This window comes from Lycium barbarum, chromosome 11 (assembly GCF_019175385.1).
Source record: "Lycium barbarum isolate Lr01 chromosome 11, ASM1917538v2, whole genome shotgun sequence".
Classification (NCBI taxonomy): domain Eukaryota; kingdom Viridiplantae; phylum Streptophyta; class Magnoliopsida; order Solanales; family Solanaceae; genus Lycium; species Lycium barbarum.
This window is the reverse complement of record NC_083347.1, coordinates 109263386-109284303: the sequence shown is the minus strand read 5'-3', so window position 1 is coordinate 109284303 and position 20918 is coordinate 109263386. Positions and strand designations below refer to the sequence as shown.

General features: G+C 35.2%; 1 protein-coding gene across 1 annotated transcript; it reads right to left on the bottom strand.

Moving 5' to 3' along the window:
* Positions 1-7805: 7805 nt before the first annotated feature.
* Positions 7806-8933, bottom strand: LOC132617249 (uncharacterized). Its single transcript, XM_060332218.1, has one exon. It carries the CDS (start codon positions 8315-8317, stop codon positions 7889-7891), a length of 429 nt encoding a protein of 142 aa, XP_060188201.1. The 5' UTR covers positions 8318-8933; the 3' UTR covers positions 7806-7888.
* Positions 8934-20918: the final 11985 nt, after the last annotated feature.

The following is a 20918-nucleotide window of genomic DNA, read 5'->3' as shown; positions in this document are numbered from 1 at the left end:
TCAACAAGTAGCTCATTTTACAAGTAGAAAAATAGCTCGTTAATTAGGCTCATGCCGAAAAAAATCGAACTTGAAAAATCGAATCTAACTAAAAAAATTCGAACACATTCGAATAGCTGAAAATCGAAGAACCGAACTGAAGTTTGAATAAATTGAACCGAAGAACCGAATGGCCATCCGTACCTGTTCGTTAATTTAGTGGTTCTTAAACATTAGCTTGAGGTTGTTGTCCTGTCTTAGAATTTCGAACCCACAAACGTCAAATCATGGCTCCGCCTCTGAAGGGCATATTAAGAAAATTGACCGTGGGCCTAACTGAGCCTCAAAAGCTAGCTGAAAATGATGAGCATTGTCTAAGCCATATAAAAAGACCACACATCCCCTTCACACCTCCCTCCCTCCCCCTACTCCACCGTCCAACGCCCAGGGCTGAATATGTAGAGCGTGGACAATTTAATATGGGGCCTAACATCGGAAAATGAGTATTGGGATGGGTCCTGCTATAATATCATGTTGAAATATTTTGTCATCCTATCTAAATGTTTAAGTTGTTAGATAGAACACACTTTTATTTACTTAGTTATTTTCTCAACACTCTCCCTCATGTCAGTCATGACTCTTTTTTTTTTTTTCTTTCTTTGGCCAAGGACGTACAATTCTTATTGATAGTAGTGGTGGTGACATTTAATAACCTCTACCTGCTCTGATACTGTGTTAAAGAAATGAATCATGAGCGCCTAACTCAATCCCAGGAGCTAGCTCAAAATGTGAGGTTTGCTCAAGCCATATAGAAAAATCGTCCATCCCCATATCACCACATATGTGGAACTTCTTCACAGGGGCACTACGGGTGAGGCAAGGCAAGATATGTGAGTGTGCAGTGGCGGATTCTGGATTTTAAGCTCGTGGGTGATCACTTTTTTAATAAATATAAAATTGCTACAAATCACATTGTATAAGTGCACAACTATTTAAATGTAGTAATAATAAACAAGTAATGAGAAAATTACGATTAATAGTATTGATATAGGCAAAAAAAACTTTTCAACTTAAAAAAAAAATGAATTAGCTCGAAGAATTTCTTAGCCAAATCGCCAAGATTTCTCAGGAAAAACAAAAAATGTGCTTGGTAGTTTATTCTTTTTCTCTTTTTGTCACAAAAAAAAAAATACATAAACGCAAAAGCAAATTTAAAACGAGACATAAAAGTAAACAAAGTAAGAAGAAGAAGAAGAAGAAGGAGGAGGAGGAGGAGGAAGACTCTGTAGTCTGTATTGGAAAAAAAGGACTTGTCAACGAAAATAAGTTTAAAAAAAATAAGAATCACTAAGTTGAAACCAAGCAAAAAGAAAGGCCATTAAATAAAATATAAAAATAAGGAAAAAGAATCTGCAAATGAGAAAAAAGAGTAAAACATTTACTTCAAGCAGTAAAAGTTAATGAGTTTATTAAAAAGGTTAATAATGAGTTTATTAAAAAGCATTTGCTTACCTTGGGTATCGAACCCTGCACCTGACATAAAAATCAGATTTTTAATCTAACCTCCCAACCAAAGCACCCACCAAGCTTTTAGTTCAGCTGGTGCTGCTGATTTAATATAAACATATTTTCAAAGTTTCTATAGAGATATCAATAGTTTACGTCGGGGTTAATGGGTGCTCGAGCACCGATAAATTATATGTGGATCCGCCCCTGAGTATGAGTATAAATGACAAAATGACTTAACCTGAAATAGGGCACAACAGTACGAGGCAATACAAAACAACATGTTGACAAATGCGGGGCGTATACGACAATTTTATCCAAATCCAATATTTTTAACGTGAAACACACACACACACATTATATATATATATATATATATATATATATATATATATATATATATATATATATATATATCAACTAATCTTAAATATGAATTCATAATTTTAAAAGCATAACAAAATTTAATATTAAATATAAATTTTAAATTTTTTGTACCTGATTATAAGGAAAAGAGTTTCAAATTTGAATTTTAAACTTTAGGGAGCGCTTCCCTCAATATGAATTCATATTTTTAAAAGCATAATAAATTCAATATTAAAAGTAAAATCTATTAAATTTAAATTTTGAATTTTTCGTACATGATAATAAAGAAAGAGTTTCAAAATTAAATTTTAACTTTAGGTAGCGCTTTCTTCTTAAATGAGTCTTACGCTGCGCGAATCATGATAAGTTAGGACCCCAATATTAATACCGGACATCAAATGAGAAATAATAGAAAAAGAAAAGAGTTTATTCACCGAGCCGTGACTCATTGGCTATTTAATATTAATATTAATAGGCTACTTAAAAGAAATGAGAATCCCACTCATCAATCAGCTTGGTCAAAAAGGGGCAAAACAAGACGAGACACAACTTTAGACTATATTATTGATCAACTTTTTATCTCTTTCGAGCTGGTGTTTGCCCTCATGGATCTAAATCATCTATGCCACTTTTTCATGTTTCTCTGTCTCCATCACCACTATCCTTAGGTTTCAATTTTCATAATTACCAACTCATATATGCTTGCCACTACGTAGTGTACTAGTAGAATACAATATTAATTTAAAGGGTTTTTAACACATTTCATTGCTCGGCTCAAAACAATTATAATGGTTCGTCAATATACAAAAATTAAACACTAAATATGTATATTATCATTAATACACAAAATTATATATATATTTGTCAGCTAGTATTTTGGTGGATGACTATACTAAAATATAAGTAGTTGGTCCTTTTAGGTAACTATATATCCTCAATAATAGACAAGATTACAAATTTAACTTAATACATGGGTAGGGTCGGAGTTATCTTATAAGTTCTGGGTTTACATGAATGTAGTAATTTTTAGTTAGCCTTTGTATATATATATATATGGCTAAATACCTAGATAGCCCCTTAAACTTGGCAAGTTTTGTAAGATGGACACTCAAACTTAGCAAGTGACCAGATAGACACTCGAACTTGGCAAAAGAGTGTCTTTTGGACATCCGTGTACATATGCCCAAGTGCGTGAAATACAATTGCTTCAAATGTGTTAAGTGGACCAATTGTTAAATGACACATGTAATTTAAAAAAAAAAAAAAAAAAAAGATAAATGTAACTAAAAATATTAGAAAAAAACTAAAAAAAAATGTAAAGAAAATGCGATAAAGGCAAAATGAAATACCCATTTCTTGAGGGATGTTTGATTTTTACAATATGCAACTTGAATAAATTCTAAGATTTATCTGTATTAATTATGTTTTATTGAGTTTTCTTCCCTAACATTCGATAGTCTACTTGAATTTTATGCTTTTTGGGTGATATAGTATTAACCTAATGATGAAAAAGAAGTTGGTATGAAAAAGAAGTTGATCTTTGTAAAAATAAAAAACATGAAGCTAATGATCGAAGGAGAAGAATGACAATATAATACACTCTGTCTCAATTTATGTGATATATTTTTCTTTTTAGTATGTCAAAAAAATACATTTTCTTATTTGACAATAATTTAACTTTTAAACTCTACCTTTTATGCTTAATGATTCAAAAGTTTTTCTTTATTTCTTAAATTTCATGCCTAGTTAAATTATATCACATAAATTGAGACGGAAGGAGTTGCAAAGAAGAAGTAACCGAAAATTGTAGGATCCACATTAAGTAATATATTGAAATGTAAAAGATCAACTACATTAATACACTTAAGAAATTATGTGGAAAAGAAGAAAGAAGAAATCACAACTAAAGTTGCTCAATCGCTCATATGCGCGTGCAGAAGATACCATTTGCCACGTCAGCATAAAATGTTTAAGAGACACACTTTTGCCAAGTTCGAGTGTCTATCTGGTCACTTGCTAAGTTTGAGTGTCCATCTTACAAAACTTGCCAACTTTAAGGGTTTATCTAGGTATTTAGCCTATATATATTTAAGAAATCTACTAAATATCTATAAATATTTGATTTTCAGAAACTCATAAACTTCAAATCATGAATCCGCCTTTAACATGAATAATTAAATGATGCTATGATTAATAATTTGTGAAGATTCACAAGTTTAGTTAGATTTTAGGATTAAGATATAAATTAAATTAGTTGAGGATTAAAAGAGCAAATTTACCTTTATCTTTTATTGGTTTTGTTTTCAGTTTTACCTTTCTTATATGGTCCGTGGAGAAACCAGGGTTTCATTGTCCAGTCATGTCGTTGTTTATCGTTTACCATTTACTTTGTTGTCTTAATTTATGTAACACTCTATTTTTTTAATTTATCTAAAAAAGAATGAGATATTTTTATATTTAATAATAATATCTTTAAATTTCTATTTTTTCTTTTAGTGAGATAAATTTATAGTCATAGAAATATTCACGACTTATTTTAGATTAAATTTTTTAAAAGCCTTCCTTTTATTTTTAAATTTCATGTCCAATCAAACACTTTCGACTTCTAGAGTGATATACGACTAAATAACAATCTAGTCACTATATTCTAGTGGTTGAAAATGACTACGTAACAATCTCATCACTATTTATAGTAGCAACTAGGGGTGTACATGGACCGGGTTGGTTCGGATTTTTTAAACACCAAACCAAACCAATTGTGTTGGGTTTTAAAATTTATACACCAACCCAAACCAATAAAATTCGGGTTTTTCAACCTCGGGTTTTCTCGGGTTGTTCGGGTTGTTTGGTTTTCTCGGATTTTTCGAAATTTTTTTCGGAATAGTCTTGATACAAAACATATAACTTTTACTTTAAATATTTATTTAGTCCTAGTAAGATACAATTATATAATTAAGGTGTTTTTTAAGAAAATAACACAAAATGCGAGAAGAGTGATGACATTGTATTAAAATATTCAACAAAAGCTAATATAATCGGTTAAAATAAATATTGCTAATTAACAAGCCATAAAAGAAAATGACCATAATCTAAAAATACTAAGTCATGCTAAAATAAGTATTAATTATACGACAAAGAAAAAAAACTTAAGCTATGTATTTTTACTAACTCTCTAAATCAATTATGCAAAACTAAAGAATAGATATCCAACATTATTGTCATTTCTAGTGGTAAATTGAATTTCTTTTGTTAGGATTAGTGTTGAGTTGGTTTTGGTTTGGACTTTATTTGAGTTACTAACATCCATAGGATACAAAACTTATTGACATTCAAAACTCTAAGTTCAAGCTTGAATAATATGATAATAGATAAAAAATTTAAGAAATATTTATAAATTACTTTAGAAATAGATATTTTTATGTATAAAATATTTTCAAAATTGAATACATGTAATGTCAAGTTGGTTTGGTTCGGTTTGACTTTTTTTAGTTAAAACCAAACCAAACCAATTATGGTCGGGTTTTTTTTTCCAACACCAAACCACTAGTCGGGTTTTTTTCTCGGTTTGACTCGGTTTGTCGGTTTGTCGGTTTACTTTGTACACCCCTAGTAGCAACAACCACAAATATAAATCTTTGTCATTCTCACTTTTATTTTAATTATATATATTTGAATTAATATCAATAAAAAAACATCAGTATAAAATAATCTGGAAATTTATTCATCAGTATTTGAATTTATGTACTAATTGGAAAAATCTTTGATAGGGATTGCTTCTCCAGAAATGAATCTTACGCAGCGCGAATCCAAATATAGTCGGACTCCAAGATGCCAGACATCTGGTGGGAAGAAAAAAAGTATTTACAATATTTACATACAAGTTACCTAAAAGTTAATTATGAATAAGTGTCTATATAATTCACAGTTTATTGCCCCCAAAAAAAACAATTTAGTGTCTATGGAGTTGATAATTGACTGATAGGATGGCTGGCAGCATATTAGAATTAGACAAATTATGTAGAAAAATTTACACCATATCTGTGGACAAATCATAATTCATGACTTAAAGCTGTCGTTTTAAATTGTGAAAGAAAATCCAAAACGGAATGAAAAGTTAAAAGATAATAGAAACGACATTGGTTTCCTTTGCTAGAAGCCTGTGTGAGCTTTAAATTATTAAGAGAGTGCGATTCTTTTCTTTGAAATCACGAAACTTTTCATCTAAAATATCGCTCTATCTCATGTTATGTGTTTTAATTTCTGTATAGAAAATTTATGAAATAAGAAAGATTTTTAAATCTTCTTATCTGAAAATAAAAATATATATAATGTATCGAAATTCATTCGAATCTTATAATCTTAGACATATGATGTAAAATGTTAATATATAAAAGTTAATAAATATTAAAAGTATGATATTTTTTAACAAAGTTAAAGAAAATAAACAAAGTTAAAGAAAAAAAGATACATAAATTATCGATATAGAGAAAGAAAGACATTCTCTTTTTTTCTACCCGATGTCTAGTCATCCGACTTTGCGCTTGAAATTTCACATTGGGGAATATTAAAACGCTCCCTAACATAAGTGATTTTATACTCAAATTTAAATTCGAGACTTCTGGTCAAAGATAAAAGAAAAAACACATTCTCAGATATTGTAGAAAGTGATATGTTTTCCGGCATTTTCTTTTATTTAGTACTTGGAGTTTTGACAAGGTAAAGCAAATGCTATTCCTTTCCCTTTGAAGAAGCCATACTTTTTGTTGTTTGAACGATCAAGCCATTCCTCTTTTTAGTTATTATTGTAAAACGAAATGTGATTAAAATCTATCACAATTTGAATAGCAAAAGTTTATAAATCAACTTACCATCACTAAAAGTAAATAAAGGATTGAAGAAATTTATAAAAGTTCCGTATTGCCCTAGACCATACGTCATATCAACTTTTGTAATTTGAGACCTCCTTTTGAGAAAGGTGGGTAATTTGAGACCAACATAACTAATGTTACAATTTTTTTTTATTGTTGTTCTTTTATATTTATGATGATAATGATGTTTGATCTTAAATATATTCTTATTATCGCATTAGCTACTCATGTTTTAAGCCGTACAAATACCAATAAGTATGTCCACTAAAGTTTGAACATAAGAAAATACCTGTGTTTTTGTTCTAAATGAAACAGGAACTCTGGGTTCTTATAATATTCATTAGTCATTACTAAAGGATTTTTTTTTTTGAAAAAGAACTTGTGATTATAAACAGGCACAACATGTTTGTGATTATAAGACTTTTAAAATTTATGGTATTAAACGTTTCATAACATTTCTGCGGCTATAAAACTTTTTATTAAGTATAAATTTAAAAAATTAAATTAAATTAATTCTAAATTTAAAACATTATCATTCTCTTTTTATTGGTCTAATAAGAAAATGGAAAGTGTTTCAAATTTAATAAGTTATCTTCCCTTTTTGATCTAATTAGAAAGAAAATATTGTCATATTAAATGGCGGGACTATTATATTTTTTTAAATCTAAATACTCATAAGTTCAAATTTATTTAAATCTCCAAAAAAAAAAAAAAGAGATTCAAATAAATTGAAACGTAAGAGCAGTTTAATCATTTTCTTTAATATACAGCAACTTCAGCTTGGTATAATAACACAATACGATTCATCGCAATTCACAGCTAGGCCCATGTTATGTGAAATCGAGTAAAACAAATTTTATATTTGTCGTTTGAAAAAATATACTGCAAAATAGAAATTCTCCAAATACTCGCTTAGTTCGCTTAAAAAAACATCTTTTTTACTTTTTTTATAATTATTTAATTTCAACTTTTCATGCAGATCACAAAATTAAAAGATATTTTAACATATTCTATAGTGTTTTTACTTTCTTAACTTCGCCAAAATCAAATAAACAAATTGAAAAGGAGGAACTAACACAAATCAAATAGGATTCAAAACATTTTTGATTTATTCTCTAATTATCATTTATCACCACTGTTTAGCACTAATACAATATTCCAAATTTTAATTATTCAGGTATACTCACAAGCATAGGTCTCCAAACTCTCCTAAGCAACCGTTGCCGGAAAGTCGCTGACAACGGCCTAACTGAACGAATACTCACAATACTACCGGCTGCACGATCACTTTCCGGTGAAAATTCCGGTCTCGAATTTTCCGAAACGAATAAATCCTTAAGCTTGTGACTTCTTCCTACCAGTTCATTTTCTTTATTATCCGGCGAATCTCGAGATTCGCTGGATATCCGATCCGGAGACGTATTGTCTCCGGACGGATGACCGCCTCTGCTGCCGCGCTCGCCCCCTCGGCTGAGGAGCATGCGGAGAGTTTTGCGGCGGCGGAGGTGAATAATCGGGCTGGTTGTTGGGCTTCGAGTTGGACTTGCTGCTACTGCACATTGGGTCGCTAATAGCTTAAATTTTTGCAGAGTCGCCATTTGTTTCGATGTAGAGAGATTCTATAATTTGGAAGTGAAATGGAGATAAATAAATCTAGAACTCCAGAGTATATCTTTCCACGGATCGAAAGAAGAAAGACAGTTCGATCAAATATTTTATTTTTTATTCTTTTATCTCTTCATCTCTCACTACTCAAAGCTTCATATTTGATGCGAGTTTTCAAGAAATTGCTCGAGGTTTAGCAAAAGCGGCTCTTGGGAGTAGTACCGATTGGTTGAAAGGCTTGGAAGAGAACGTTGTGAAATTCAATATATATCTTTCCACGGATCAAAGGAAAAAAGGCAGCTCGATCGAATATTTATTTTTTTATACCCTTATTCTTTCATCTCTCAATACTCAATTAAAGTTTCATATTGAGTTTTAGCAAAAGTGGCTAAAACGTTGTGAAATTCAACAATGGGAAGTGAAATGGGCGTGGAGAAAAATGGGTTGGGTGTTAAGGAAAGAAGAAGTAAAGGAGGAAATATGGAGATAGAAAGTGAGATCTGAACTTTATTGGGCAGGGGGCGGCCATGGATTGAGATTCTGTCTAAAAATTTAGTACCACTACGTAGCTATGAACAGTGTAATATATGAGGGGTCAAAGGTTGAATAGTCCGCTGTTTAGACGTTGGAGGGGCCGGAGTACAATTAAATATATTTTCAATATGTATAAATATTCCCTATTAATTTGTTTTTCTTATTTCCGACTTGACACGGAGTTTAAGTAGGCGGTTTGACCATGAAAATCAAATGTTTTTCATTTTATTTGAAATTTTGAAATTGGAGTTGAAGATTGAATTGTGTTTGGTTATAGTTTTTGCAAAGAGCATTTAGTTATTTAAATGTATTGAAAGTGAACATAAGGTTTTAGGTATTTTTCAAATTTCAAATATAACTTCAAGTTGTATTTGAAATTTTCATGGCCAAAGTTGATTTCCAAATAAAGTGAAATAATTTTCCCGAAAAAAGAGAAATTCTCATGGCCAAACGGATCCTAAGAAACTAAAGAAGACTTTTGAATCTTGTGGTAAGAAATTAAAAATATGTGGAATGTACCAAAATATTCATTAATCTTGTGGTTTTAAACATGTCAGGTGGAAAGTTGAAATTAAAGAGTTGTCAATAAAAGAAAGAGACATTCGTTTAAAACAGATTAAAAAGGAAAGTAAGAAAAACAAATTGAAACTTAGGGAGTACCAGTACTACAATGTAGTTCTGGTGAGTATTTTCAAATATTTGAATCTTATATGAAATATTAAAATAATGTCATTTTTTGGTACATTGGTACCGTTTATAAGTTACATGGCTTAAACTTGTTTGGAGAAGAAACTACATATCCTTGAGCGTGTCTTCCCAGATTAGTAAATTTGTTGCACGTTTGTGGCCTTCCGTTCCTCAAAAAATCTGCACGTCTATTTACCTTCCCTCGGATGTAGGTCATAGTGGAGTTGTTTACTTCTATCAAATATCGATAATCTTTATTAGATAATGGTCCTAAGAGGATGATATTATATATCCTCCTCTTGGATGAGTTTGACAACAAATAAGCAGTCCGTCCCGATTTCTAGTTGTTGATTACCCCTTTCTTTTGCTAATTTGAGACTCCATAGTTCTATAATGAGACTTGACATAGACTTCAACTTACTAGAATATCCCAACACTCACTTTCCTTAGTCATCTCTGAAGGTTCCTTCATAAGCAGCATCTCTAGTTTGAGTCTCACGCTACCAATAATATTGAGTTTCATCCTTCCTGCACAAGGAAGCAACCACGCTATTAGTTTAGCATGTTTAGATACAGAGATCAAAGAAGAAAATAAGTCACCAATCAAGCAACACATACTATGACTGATGTATCAATGTTGTAACTATCAACATTTATATGGTATACTAGTGGTTCATCACCAAACCGCCAATCAAGTAAAACATTTAATAATCTATCATGACCCAAAATTCATTTCGCCCCCTCAAGCAAAATATGCTTAGCCTTTATAATACTTTTCCAGAAAAAAGATAATTTTTTTTTTTTAACTAGTATCATCACTACAAGCTATCATTGTATTTTGTTGCTCCCCCTGTCTGATTCCTAACAAAGAATGGTGTTAACTCTCATGGATAAACAAAAGCAATATGAATCTCTCTTTGCTTCACATCTTAAATTACAAGTGAGTATGTGATAGAAACTAAGCGTTCACCAAACAGTATAGAGAATCAGGTTCTCTAACTGTTCCATCAAATAAACAAATAAAAGTAAATAAGACAAGATATTTACGTGGAAAAATCCTTGCTCAAGGAATTAAAAATCACGACCCACCGGAGTAGGATTTCAACTTCACGAAACTGAGCAACTTAAAAATTACAACCTCTTGCAACCTAGGAATTAACCTTTTAATTCCTCACCTCTTACAATAACTCTATTACAAACTACAACCCTTGACTAACTCTAGCCAAGCAACCAAACTAACATTGACTAACTCTAGCTAAGCACCCAAACACACCTTAACTAACTATAGCCAAGAAACCATAATAACAAAGGTTTAAACCTTCCTACAATGACACTTCTTGAAAGTAGAGTAGGATTACAAATGAAGAACAAAATGACAAAGACTTAACAAACCTAGGATTTAAGGCAACTTCAGTTGTTGGGATCTGGTCCTTGAGTTTGATGAAGCTTTGTTATTGGGAGCACTAAAGGTGTTATATCCCGTATTTTTGCGTATTCGGAAAATTTGAAATAATTGTGACAAGTTAAAGACAAGGCTGCGTTTTGATCTTGTTTGATACATAAATTGTTTATGAAAATTTTGGATGTGGAAATATGAGAAAAGGTTAGGGGTAAAAAAAAAAAAAAGGAAATTCACAAAGTGGCTCAAGGAAATATTGTGAAAGGCCAAGGGAAAAATTGGAATTGGCGAATTATTTGTTCATGAAAAAAAAAAAAAGGAAATGAAAAACTAAGGGGCATGTGCCATGCACATGGGTGTGGGCCATGTCCCATGTCATCTTTTAATATATGGCACATGGATGAAAATTCATCACATGGCCATTTGGAACATTCAAGAAAGTGGGAGAAAGAAAGAAAGAGAAAGAAGATGAAGAACAAAAAAAAACAAGCATATTTCGGCCAAGGTAGGGGGATTTTCCCCCCATGAAATCATGCCCCCAAAATTATTTTCTTGTTGTATTTCTACTAATTCAAGGGCCCTCTACAACGTGGTGTAGTTATTTCGAAAGATAAGACGTTCGTTTCATCAATTTAACAACCTTAGCCAAGAGGGAAGTTGAAGGAAAAAGGTAAGAATTTAACCTTCCTTTCTATGTTATGGATGCTTGGGAATGTTGTGGTGTGTAGAAATACATGATAATCATGAAAGATAATGTGTGTTAGGTGTATATGGCCGTGTGTATGGGTGATTTGCAAGAACAATGATTGAATTGTTTATTTAGTGTTTTAGTTGTTGTTGGTGTGGGTTCTATGTTGATAATGAAAGTGTGATGGTTTTAGTTGAAGTTACAAGTGTTGGAGAGTAGTCATGGAAGCCTATGTGACTAGAGTATTATTGCTTGTATGCATATAGAAAATAATGTTGTTAAGGTATGAATTGTTAGCATAATTCATGAACTTGGAGAAAGAAAATATGTTGTTGTTGTTGTGATTCCATTTGGAAGAATTCGGGTGGCATAGCATATGGGATGGAATTTTTGAATATTGAATGGATTGCTTGAAATGTTCTTGGCCTATGTTTGAATAATCTTAAATTAGTGTATGAATGCAAAAATGTTGATATCGATTTGAAAGTGTGAAGTCGGATTGGAAGTTGATATGTTATGTAGAAAAGAAGACAACATATGTTAGAATGTGTTTCAATTCGATCGTTGATGTTATTGGTATTGTTGTTGGGTTGTTGTTGTTGATATTTTGGGCCGAGATGATTCTCGGGGACGTTGAATTTACAGGGGAAATGCTGCCGAAATTTCGGTAGACAATATGAATTTAAGCTTGAAACTTACATTTGGCAACTATGACCAATTGTAGATTTTGGACGAAACGGGGATTGAGTTCGGACGAGCGTAAGGCGCAAGTGAGGTATGTAAAGCTCACCATTTCCTTCTTTTGGCATGTCCTATGTATACTAGTTCAAGACTTGAGCCTCGGGAACAATTCTGTCCATCGAAACCCGAGTTTGATTTTGAATACTATTCATTCAATGTAATTGAACTATAATTCTTATGTTTTGTTGGAAAGGTGTCTAAACATCCATAACTTCCACAAGCGTATTCGTATTGCTTTGAAACTTTCTTGGATGACTCCATAGAGTCCAATGTTTGTAATTTATATCCGCCACCTCGACTTGACCCGAGGTGGGCCCACAAGTTCCGAAACTTCCTTCGTTTGTCTCACTTGAGCTATCCTTGTATGATATGAAAGTAAGACTTTCGTCTATGAATCTAAGACTCCGTTTGATTCGTTCCATAAGTCATTGGAAAGCTCCTTAATGTGAATATCCTGATAATACATTCGATTCTTTTACCGGGTTTTGATTTATGTGCACCTAATTTCTTACTACTCCGCTCGTATATATGCTATGATCCCTTTCACCGAGTTCCGGGCCGGTATGTATCGTGCGTATGGTTCGCCGAGTACCTTGTCTAGGAGTCGGGTTCCATGTATGTAATTTTCGAACTATGATGTATCCGGCTCTGGGGTACTGTGGTATATGTCCGTCCCCAGTTACTGTGTATATGGATTATGATGTGACTGGTTCCCGGGTTCTCGTGTTATATGTTCGGTTCCCGAGATACCGTGTACATGTTATGGAATCTTCTGGAGTATGGTGTGTTATGGCGCCAGAGACGGGAGTGACGACCATGTTCCTGTGCCCTTTGCATGACTTTGATATGTATCCTTTGTGATTGAAAAGTAAGTGTTCTGATGTTCTGGATAAGCTACTTACCTTCTGTATTTTTCTGATATACGATTTTGGCATACATGAATCTAATCACCGAGTCCCTCACCGAGGGCCGGGGCACGTTGTATGTATGTGTAATGCCTGATTCTGACATATGTGATTTATGTTTGGAAAGTAATAAATTTGGTTATTGACCGCTGGATTCTTGACCGCGGTGTGTGCGACATTGACTGCTGGATTCTTGACCGCGGTATGCCGCATTTGTGATGTTGACCGCTGGATTCTTGACCGCGGTGTGTGCGACATTGGCCGCTGGATTCTTGACCGCGGTATGCCGCATTTGTGATGTTGACCGCTGGATTCTTGACCGCGGTGTGTGCGACATTGACCGCTGGACTCCTGACCGCGGTATGCCGCACTATGTGACAGTGATCGCTGGACTTTTGGTCGCAGTAATTGTGTGTCTGGTTTTCTGCGTGTATGAGACGGAAATGTTTTTCAAAGGAAAGCAAGCATTTTGGCATTTTGATTGCCGTATTTGTCTTCCGGAACCTCCTATGTATGATTTGTACGTCAAATGCAACACTTTGGTATTCTGGTTATTGTGCTCACCTTCTGTACATTTTACTTCGGTTATGACTTCGTTTTCTGTACTTCATGATTTGCATACTCAGTACATATTTCGTACTGACCCCCTTTCTTCGGGGGCTGCGTTTCATGGCGCGCAGGTACTCCCAGGTGAGTTGAAGACAGTATAGAAGATGTTCCAGTGCAGATGGCAAGCTCCATTTGTTCCCGGAGTGCTGCCGAGTTAGAGTTTGTATGTTATGCTTTCTGGATTACGTTAGAGACTTTGCAGACAGCGTCGTGGGTATTGGTTGTCAGTCTGTAAGCTGCTCCGTCAGCCGAAATGTCGGTCTGCGTTATGTACTGAATTTTGTATGATTATAGATTTGTTATGCTTGGAAGCTACGTGGAAGAATATTTCTGGAAAAAAATATTGACGATGTATTTCATCTCATTTGATTTGAAAAGTTTGACGTGATTTTATGTGCAGCAAGAGTCTAAGGGTTCGCTCGGCCCTAGGTAAGGGTCGGGTGCCCATCACACCCTAGCGGAATTAGGGTGTGACAAAAGGAGCAGTGGCGGTCACACTTGAGAGAATATGATTTTCTGATTTTTCAAGTGACATGTTAAGAATTGTAACATGTTGTATATATATTGGGGAGCATGTGAGAGTCACGTGACCATGGATAGGGACGTTTCATCTTTTAGTTTGGCCTCTAGCAAGCTGTAGCTTTGCTGTTGCAGTTCTGCCAGTCAGAACAGTACCATGGCTTGATAGCTGTAGCATTGACTGTATGACGCCCAGGGGACCTGATTGAGTGCCTGGTTCCTCGAATGTTTGTCAAATCATCAAAACACAAAATTGCATAACTTATCAATTTTCCCATTTTTTATGATGACAAACCCATATTTGATATTCCCCCTGTGGACTAGATTCCCGCACTTGTTCCTCCTGTGGATCAGAATTAAACAACATGTTAGCATCAACATACTCATTCATTTCATTTTTACTCCTTGAATTTTCAGCATATCAATTTACCCCCTTGAACTTCCCCCTTTTGGCATCATTGAAAAGAGTTAAAAAAGCGACACAAGCATAAAGAAGTTCAGTGACATTAACTCATGGCCACTCAAGAAACACAGCATGAGCAAAAACAGGAATAACATTGCATAAAAACAGAGCAAACATTGCACAAACAGAGTAGTTGCCCAGAAAAAAGAGTAAATTAAGCACATCCAAAAACATATAGTAGTCTAAATAGTACAAAACATGATAATTAAACTGCCACAAGAGCCAAATGTCATTAAAAAGTTAGGAGTAAAACAATAGGACTTTAAAAGGGAAGGGATGGGCTGAAGGGGCATAGGAATTGAGGACAAAATGGGAAGAAACTATGGGGCGAAAGCCTTGAGGACCCTATCAACTCTCTCACTGGCAGCCTTCTGATCCCGGACTATTTGGTCACGGAGCTCATCAATCTTCTTCCTCAAATTTTCATTGTCAGCCCTTAACTCAGCATTAGCAGTCGCCATCTCACCACTTGGACTAGGTTCCTGTGCCTTTTCAAATAACTTAGCTTTCAGGAGAGCGTTTTTAGCGCAGATCCTTTCAATTTCTTCAGTTGTCTTCTCCTGCGCCTCGATCATACTAGAAATGATGGAATTAATGCCAATGCCACCCTTCTTTGGCAGACACTCACATTCCTCTAAGGTACCTATGGTGACCATCTGCTTTTGAGTACTCATAGTATCCTTTCCAGTCTTGACTCTAAAGTGCTCAAATATCCTCCTCAAGAAAAACCCATATGGAAGACCATGCTTGCCTTCCTTGGAATTAACAACTTTGATCATGTGCTCAATCATCAGAGCGGGCAGACTGATGTAATGAAAACCTGCTAGAGCTTCAAGAAGGACCAGATCCACCATAGAAGCAATGCATCTCCTTTCAGCCCTTGGAAGCAAGCTCAAACAAGAGATGATACTCACACTTAAGCTACTTCTTATAGAGCCTTGCACCAATCACATTCACTTCCTTTTTGACAATCAGACTTTTGAAATCTTCTAAGGCCTCCCCTTCAATAGTTTTCAGTCCGTCAGTTGGGACACCAAGAATGTCACCCAACTTTGCTTCATCCATCTCAAACTCTACTTTATTTACTGACAAGACCAAGGTGGAGTCATCAGTGTAAATTAAGTTGGCATAGAACTTTGCCACTTCATCCTCAAAGACACTGTGGGTAGAAGAGACAAACAGGTGGTCCCGCTTTTGAAATTCAACAATATCTAACAGCTCCTTCATCCCATGCTTGTCCGCAATTTCAGAGTCAAACACTCTACCCAGTAGCACCTTTTGATCTCTAAAGTTTTTCTGCCTCTCCAATTCTAAATCCTTAACCTTTTTCCTTTTCTTGGAGGAACCAGGTTCCTCACTCACACTACTTTTTCTTTTCTTAGGAGTTCGAGACGAACTCCTTTCCTTTTCAACTTACTCACAGTCATCAACTGCAACATCATCCTCAACAACAGTCTTTCCTTTTACTTCCCTTTTCTTCTTGAAATTTTTCCTCACTAGTGAAGATTGTTCCACTTTCTCTTCCTCATCAGGAACTATCACCACATCCCTCTTCATCTCTTAATTAACCTTTTTCTTATCTTCCCAACACTTTTATCCTTATTTTCCTTTAGAGAAAACTTACGTTGAGCCTTGCTCTTATGTCTGGTAGTGGGTGCCCTATAAGCAATGTGCTTTCTTATATTGACACCACTCTTTTTTTCAGGACCACCTTTTGTCTCTTTTAAATACATTTCTTATAATGAGATCAACATCACAGTCAACCTCTTGAGAAGAACTGGGGGAACCATGTTCCTTCTCAGGATAGGGTTTTCGCAAGGGTACAACAATGGTAGCCATAGTTCTAGGGTTAAAAATATTCAGATTTTCCTTTGAGGGACCAGTTCCCTCTTTCAATCCCCTGTTTCTAACACACTAACCTTTTCCCCTTGAATCCCTGCACTACCTTCCTTAGCATGTAAAGCATCAACAAAACCATTCATAATATCCACTTCACTCTCCAAAATATTAGACATACCCAATCCCTTTTCAAACAAGTTCTCATCAAAGTCTACAATAGAGTCCTGTACCTTTTTTATCACTATCCAGAGGGTTGGAATTAACTGATTTTAGAGGATTTTCCTTAGAATCTCTTTTATCATTGACATTTTCTTGTTCCTTTGCACCATCAACACTGGCAGACTCGTGTATGACAACAAAACTCGATTTTTTTGTAACCCTGCTTTGACCCTCGGTACCCATAACCTCAGTGACCACAGTTTGGCTAGAAACCTCGACTCCATCATCTTTCTCATTAAGTTTCTCAGTGTTTTAAAGAAATTTTGAGACAGACATGGTTTGACCACTTTTTTTTAGTCGGGCTTTTCATTTGGAGCAAGGGTTATGGAAGAAGACATGAATTTCATTGGGTTTTGACTTTTGCGAATCTTAGAGGGACCAGAAACCATTGGATTGGTGGTGTGACAGATGGGTTTTGGTTAGTGGAGAGTGAGCTTTTTGGAGGTGATTCTTGCCATTTTGGGTCTGATGGAGTTGGGTTTTTGGAAGGTGAAAGAGTGGGGTTCATTTCTGGTATGATAGGAGAGGAGGAATCATTGAGAGACATAGTTAATTTTTAGGAAAAACGACACAAGAGAGAAGAATAGAGAGGGTTGAGAACGTTACATAAGGAGAGAGAGAGAGAGAGAGAGAGAGAGAAGGTGAAGGAGTTTTAAGTGAGGAGAGAGAAAAAATCTTTGGTTTAAATAGGGATGCAAGGAACGATTCTGATTGGTTAAAGAAAAACTTTTCTTACATGCCGACTTGGTTCAGAAAAGATGTATCTTTTGGGCTCTACATTTGAATTGGAGGCGGGAGAAATTTAATGACATGACACCTTTTAGACAATTTAAAAACATATAAGTACTGAAGAGACTACTAACTGAGTCACAGGAACTAGGTTCCTTGACATTCTTTTAAGATACAAGCAAAAACTCTAAGAGATGCAATGTCACCAATAATTATGTTGTCCTGAAAAATCCATGTGTGTACCTATAGCAGTTGAGTGAGTTAGAAGTCACCAAAAAACACTTATTAGCATTGTGTCTTTCCTCTTAACATAGCCAAACATTAGGGGATTTTTAAGGAGAAGCAACTAGTTGATCTTAATCAAGCCCAACTCCAAATGATTTTTTTCAAAATGCTCCCTGCTCAGTGCCTTGGTGAAGATGTTTGCTACCTGATCCTCTGTCTTACAGAACTTCTTATAGAATAAGCCCTTTTCAACATTATCACTTAGAAAATGGTGCCTCACATCATTGTTCTTGGTCCTTTTGTGTTGCACTAGATTCTTCGCCATATTAAGTGCACTTGTATTATCACACAATAAGGGCCCATAATCAGTATGCACACCAAAATCCTCAAGTTGTTGTTTGATCTATAATAATTGAGCATAACAAGAAGCAACAGCCACATACTCGGCTTCAACAGTAGAAAGAGCCATAGAATTCTATTTCTTTGTACCCCATGAGATCAAGCATGACCCCAGAAAACATGCCATTCCAGATGTGCTCTTCCTATCCACCAAGTATCCAGCATAATCAACATCAGCACATCTCCTAAAGGATAGAAGAGAACCAGGTGCTAGGTCACTTTTAGATACCTCAGGATTCTTTTTGTAGCTTTCAAATGAGATTCCTTTGGACTTGATTGGAACCTTGTACACAACCCAACACTAAAGACAATGTCAGGTCTGTTGGCAGTTAAGTACAGTAGTGACCCAATGATACCCCTATACATGGTTTCATTTACAGGAGAACTAGGTTTGTCCCTGTCTAACTGAGTAGCAGTGGCTATAGGTGCATCAATGGGCTTAGAATTCTCCATCTCAAATCTTTTAAGCAGCTCTTTAATGTATTTTTGTTGACTGATCATGCTGCCTTTTGGGGTTTGCTTTACTTGCAGCCCCAGGAAGAAATTTAGCTCACCCATCAAGCTCAGCTCAAATTCACTTCCCATGAGCTTGGAAAATTCTTCACAAAGGGAATCACTAGTGGCACCAAAAATGATATCATCATCACAAAATTGCACAATCAACAGATTCCTTCCTCCTTTCTTTAGAAATAAGATATTGTCAATTTTTCCTTTTGTAAAGCCATTTTCAAGAAGAAACTTTAAAAATCTCTCATACCATGCTCGAGGAGCTTGTTTTAAACCTTTATAAGCCTTATCAAGCTTGAACACATGCTCAGGATGTTCATGACTTTCAAAACCAGGAGGTTTGTTGACAAAGACTTCCTTTTTCAGGTACCCATTAAGGAAAGCACTTTTGACATCCATTTGAAAAAATTTGAATTCCATATGAGATGCAAAAACAATAAGAATCCTAATAACTTTCATTCTTGCAACAATAGCAAAGGCCTCATCATAGTTAATACCTTCTTCTTGATTGTAGCCTTGAACTACCAGCCTTTCCTTGTTCCTTGTGGTGTTTCCAAATTCATTAAGCATGTTGCGAAACACCCACCTAGTCCCAATTACTGTTCTGTCTGAAGGTCTAGGGGCCAAGTGACACACTTTGTTTCTCTCAAATTGATGGAGAACTTCTTGCATAGCAACTATCTAGTCAGCATCTTTCAATGCCTCCTTGATATTTTTGGGTTCAATTTGAGATAAGAAAGTTCAAAAGGCAAACATATTTCTCTCCCTAAACCTAGTTTGAATACCAGAGTCTAAAGGAGTAATCACATTGTGGAGTGGATGAGAACCTTTGTGCTTCCTATTGAATATCTGGACTTCAGGACTCGAGGGACCAGGGTCCTCCATGTTTGATCTGTCATTGACATCTACAGATGCATGACTTCTGCTTCTTTGTTCATCCTCAGGAGTGCCTGAAATAACATTAGCTACCCGATGTTCATCTTCAAGTGGGGTAATTGAGGAACCAGGTTCATCTATGCCTTTTGGATACTCTACTGCATCTTCTCGGCTTGGCTTATCATTTCAGTTTTTCCATTTGAGATTTCTATGGCCTCATCAGGATTTTTTGAAAATTCCCCATTTTCAGCTTTATCACTGTGTATCCCTTTATCACCTAAATCATTTGATTCATCAAAGATCACATGCACACTTTCCTCTACACACTAAGTTCTTTTGTTGAAGACTTTGTATGCCTTACTATGAGAAGTGTACCCTAGGAAGATTCCTTCATCACTCTTAGCATTAATTTTCCCAAAGCCTTCTTACCATTGTTGAGAATAAACCATTTGCATTCAAAGGCTCTCAAGTAACTTAGCATGGGCTTTCTCCCATTTAGCAATTCATAGGGAGTTTTCTCAAGCAAGGACCTGATCATGCACCTATTGATCAAATGACAAGCAGTGTTAACAGCATCAGCCCAAAAACTTTTAGACACACCACTTGCCATCAGCATTGTCCTGGCCATATCTTTAAGTGACCGGTTTTTCCTCTCCACAACACCATTTTGCTGAGGTGTTCTAGGAGCAGAAAAATTGTGGCTTACACCATTTTCAGCATAGAATTCTTCAAACTTAGCATTGTAAAACTCAGTATCATGATCAGATCTAATGCTCTTAACTTGATTTTCCAGCTTCACTTGAATCTATTCCACAAAGGCCACAAACACAGGGAATGTTTCATCCTTGGTTCTTATAAACAGAGTCCAAGTGAATCTGGAGTATTCATCAACAATCACAAAGATATACTTCGACGGAATGAAAAAGACATAGATGGTAGAATCGTAACCATAAAATACTGGAGTAGTCATCAACAATCACAAAGATATACTTCTTTCCTCCTCTGCTTTGAACCCTCATTGGCCCACATAGATCCATGTGAAGAAGATCTAATGACCTTGATGTGCTCACTTCCTTCTTTGGTTTGAAGGAGGATCTGACCTGCTTTCCTTCTATGCAAGCATTACACGCCTTGTGATCTTTGAACTTGACATTTGGTAACCCACGGACGAGGTCCTTCTCAACAAGGTTGTTCAGTAGAGAGAAGATTGCATGTCCCAGTCACCTATGCCACAGCTCAGCATTATCATCTATAT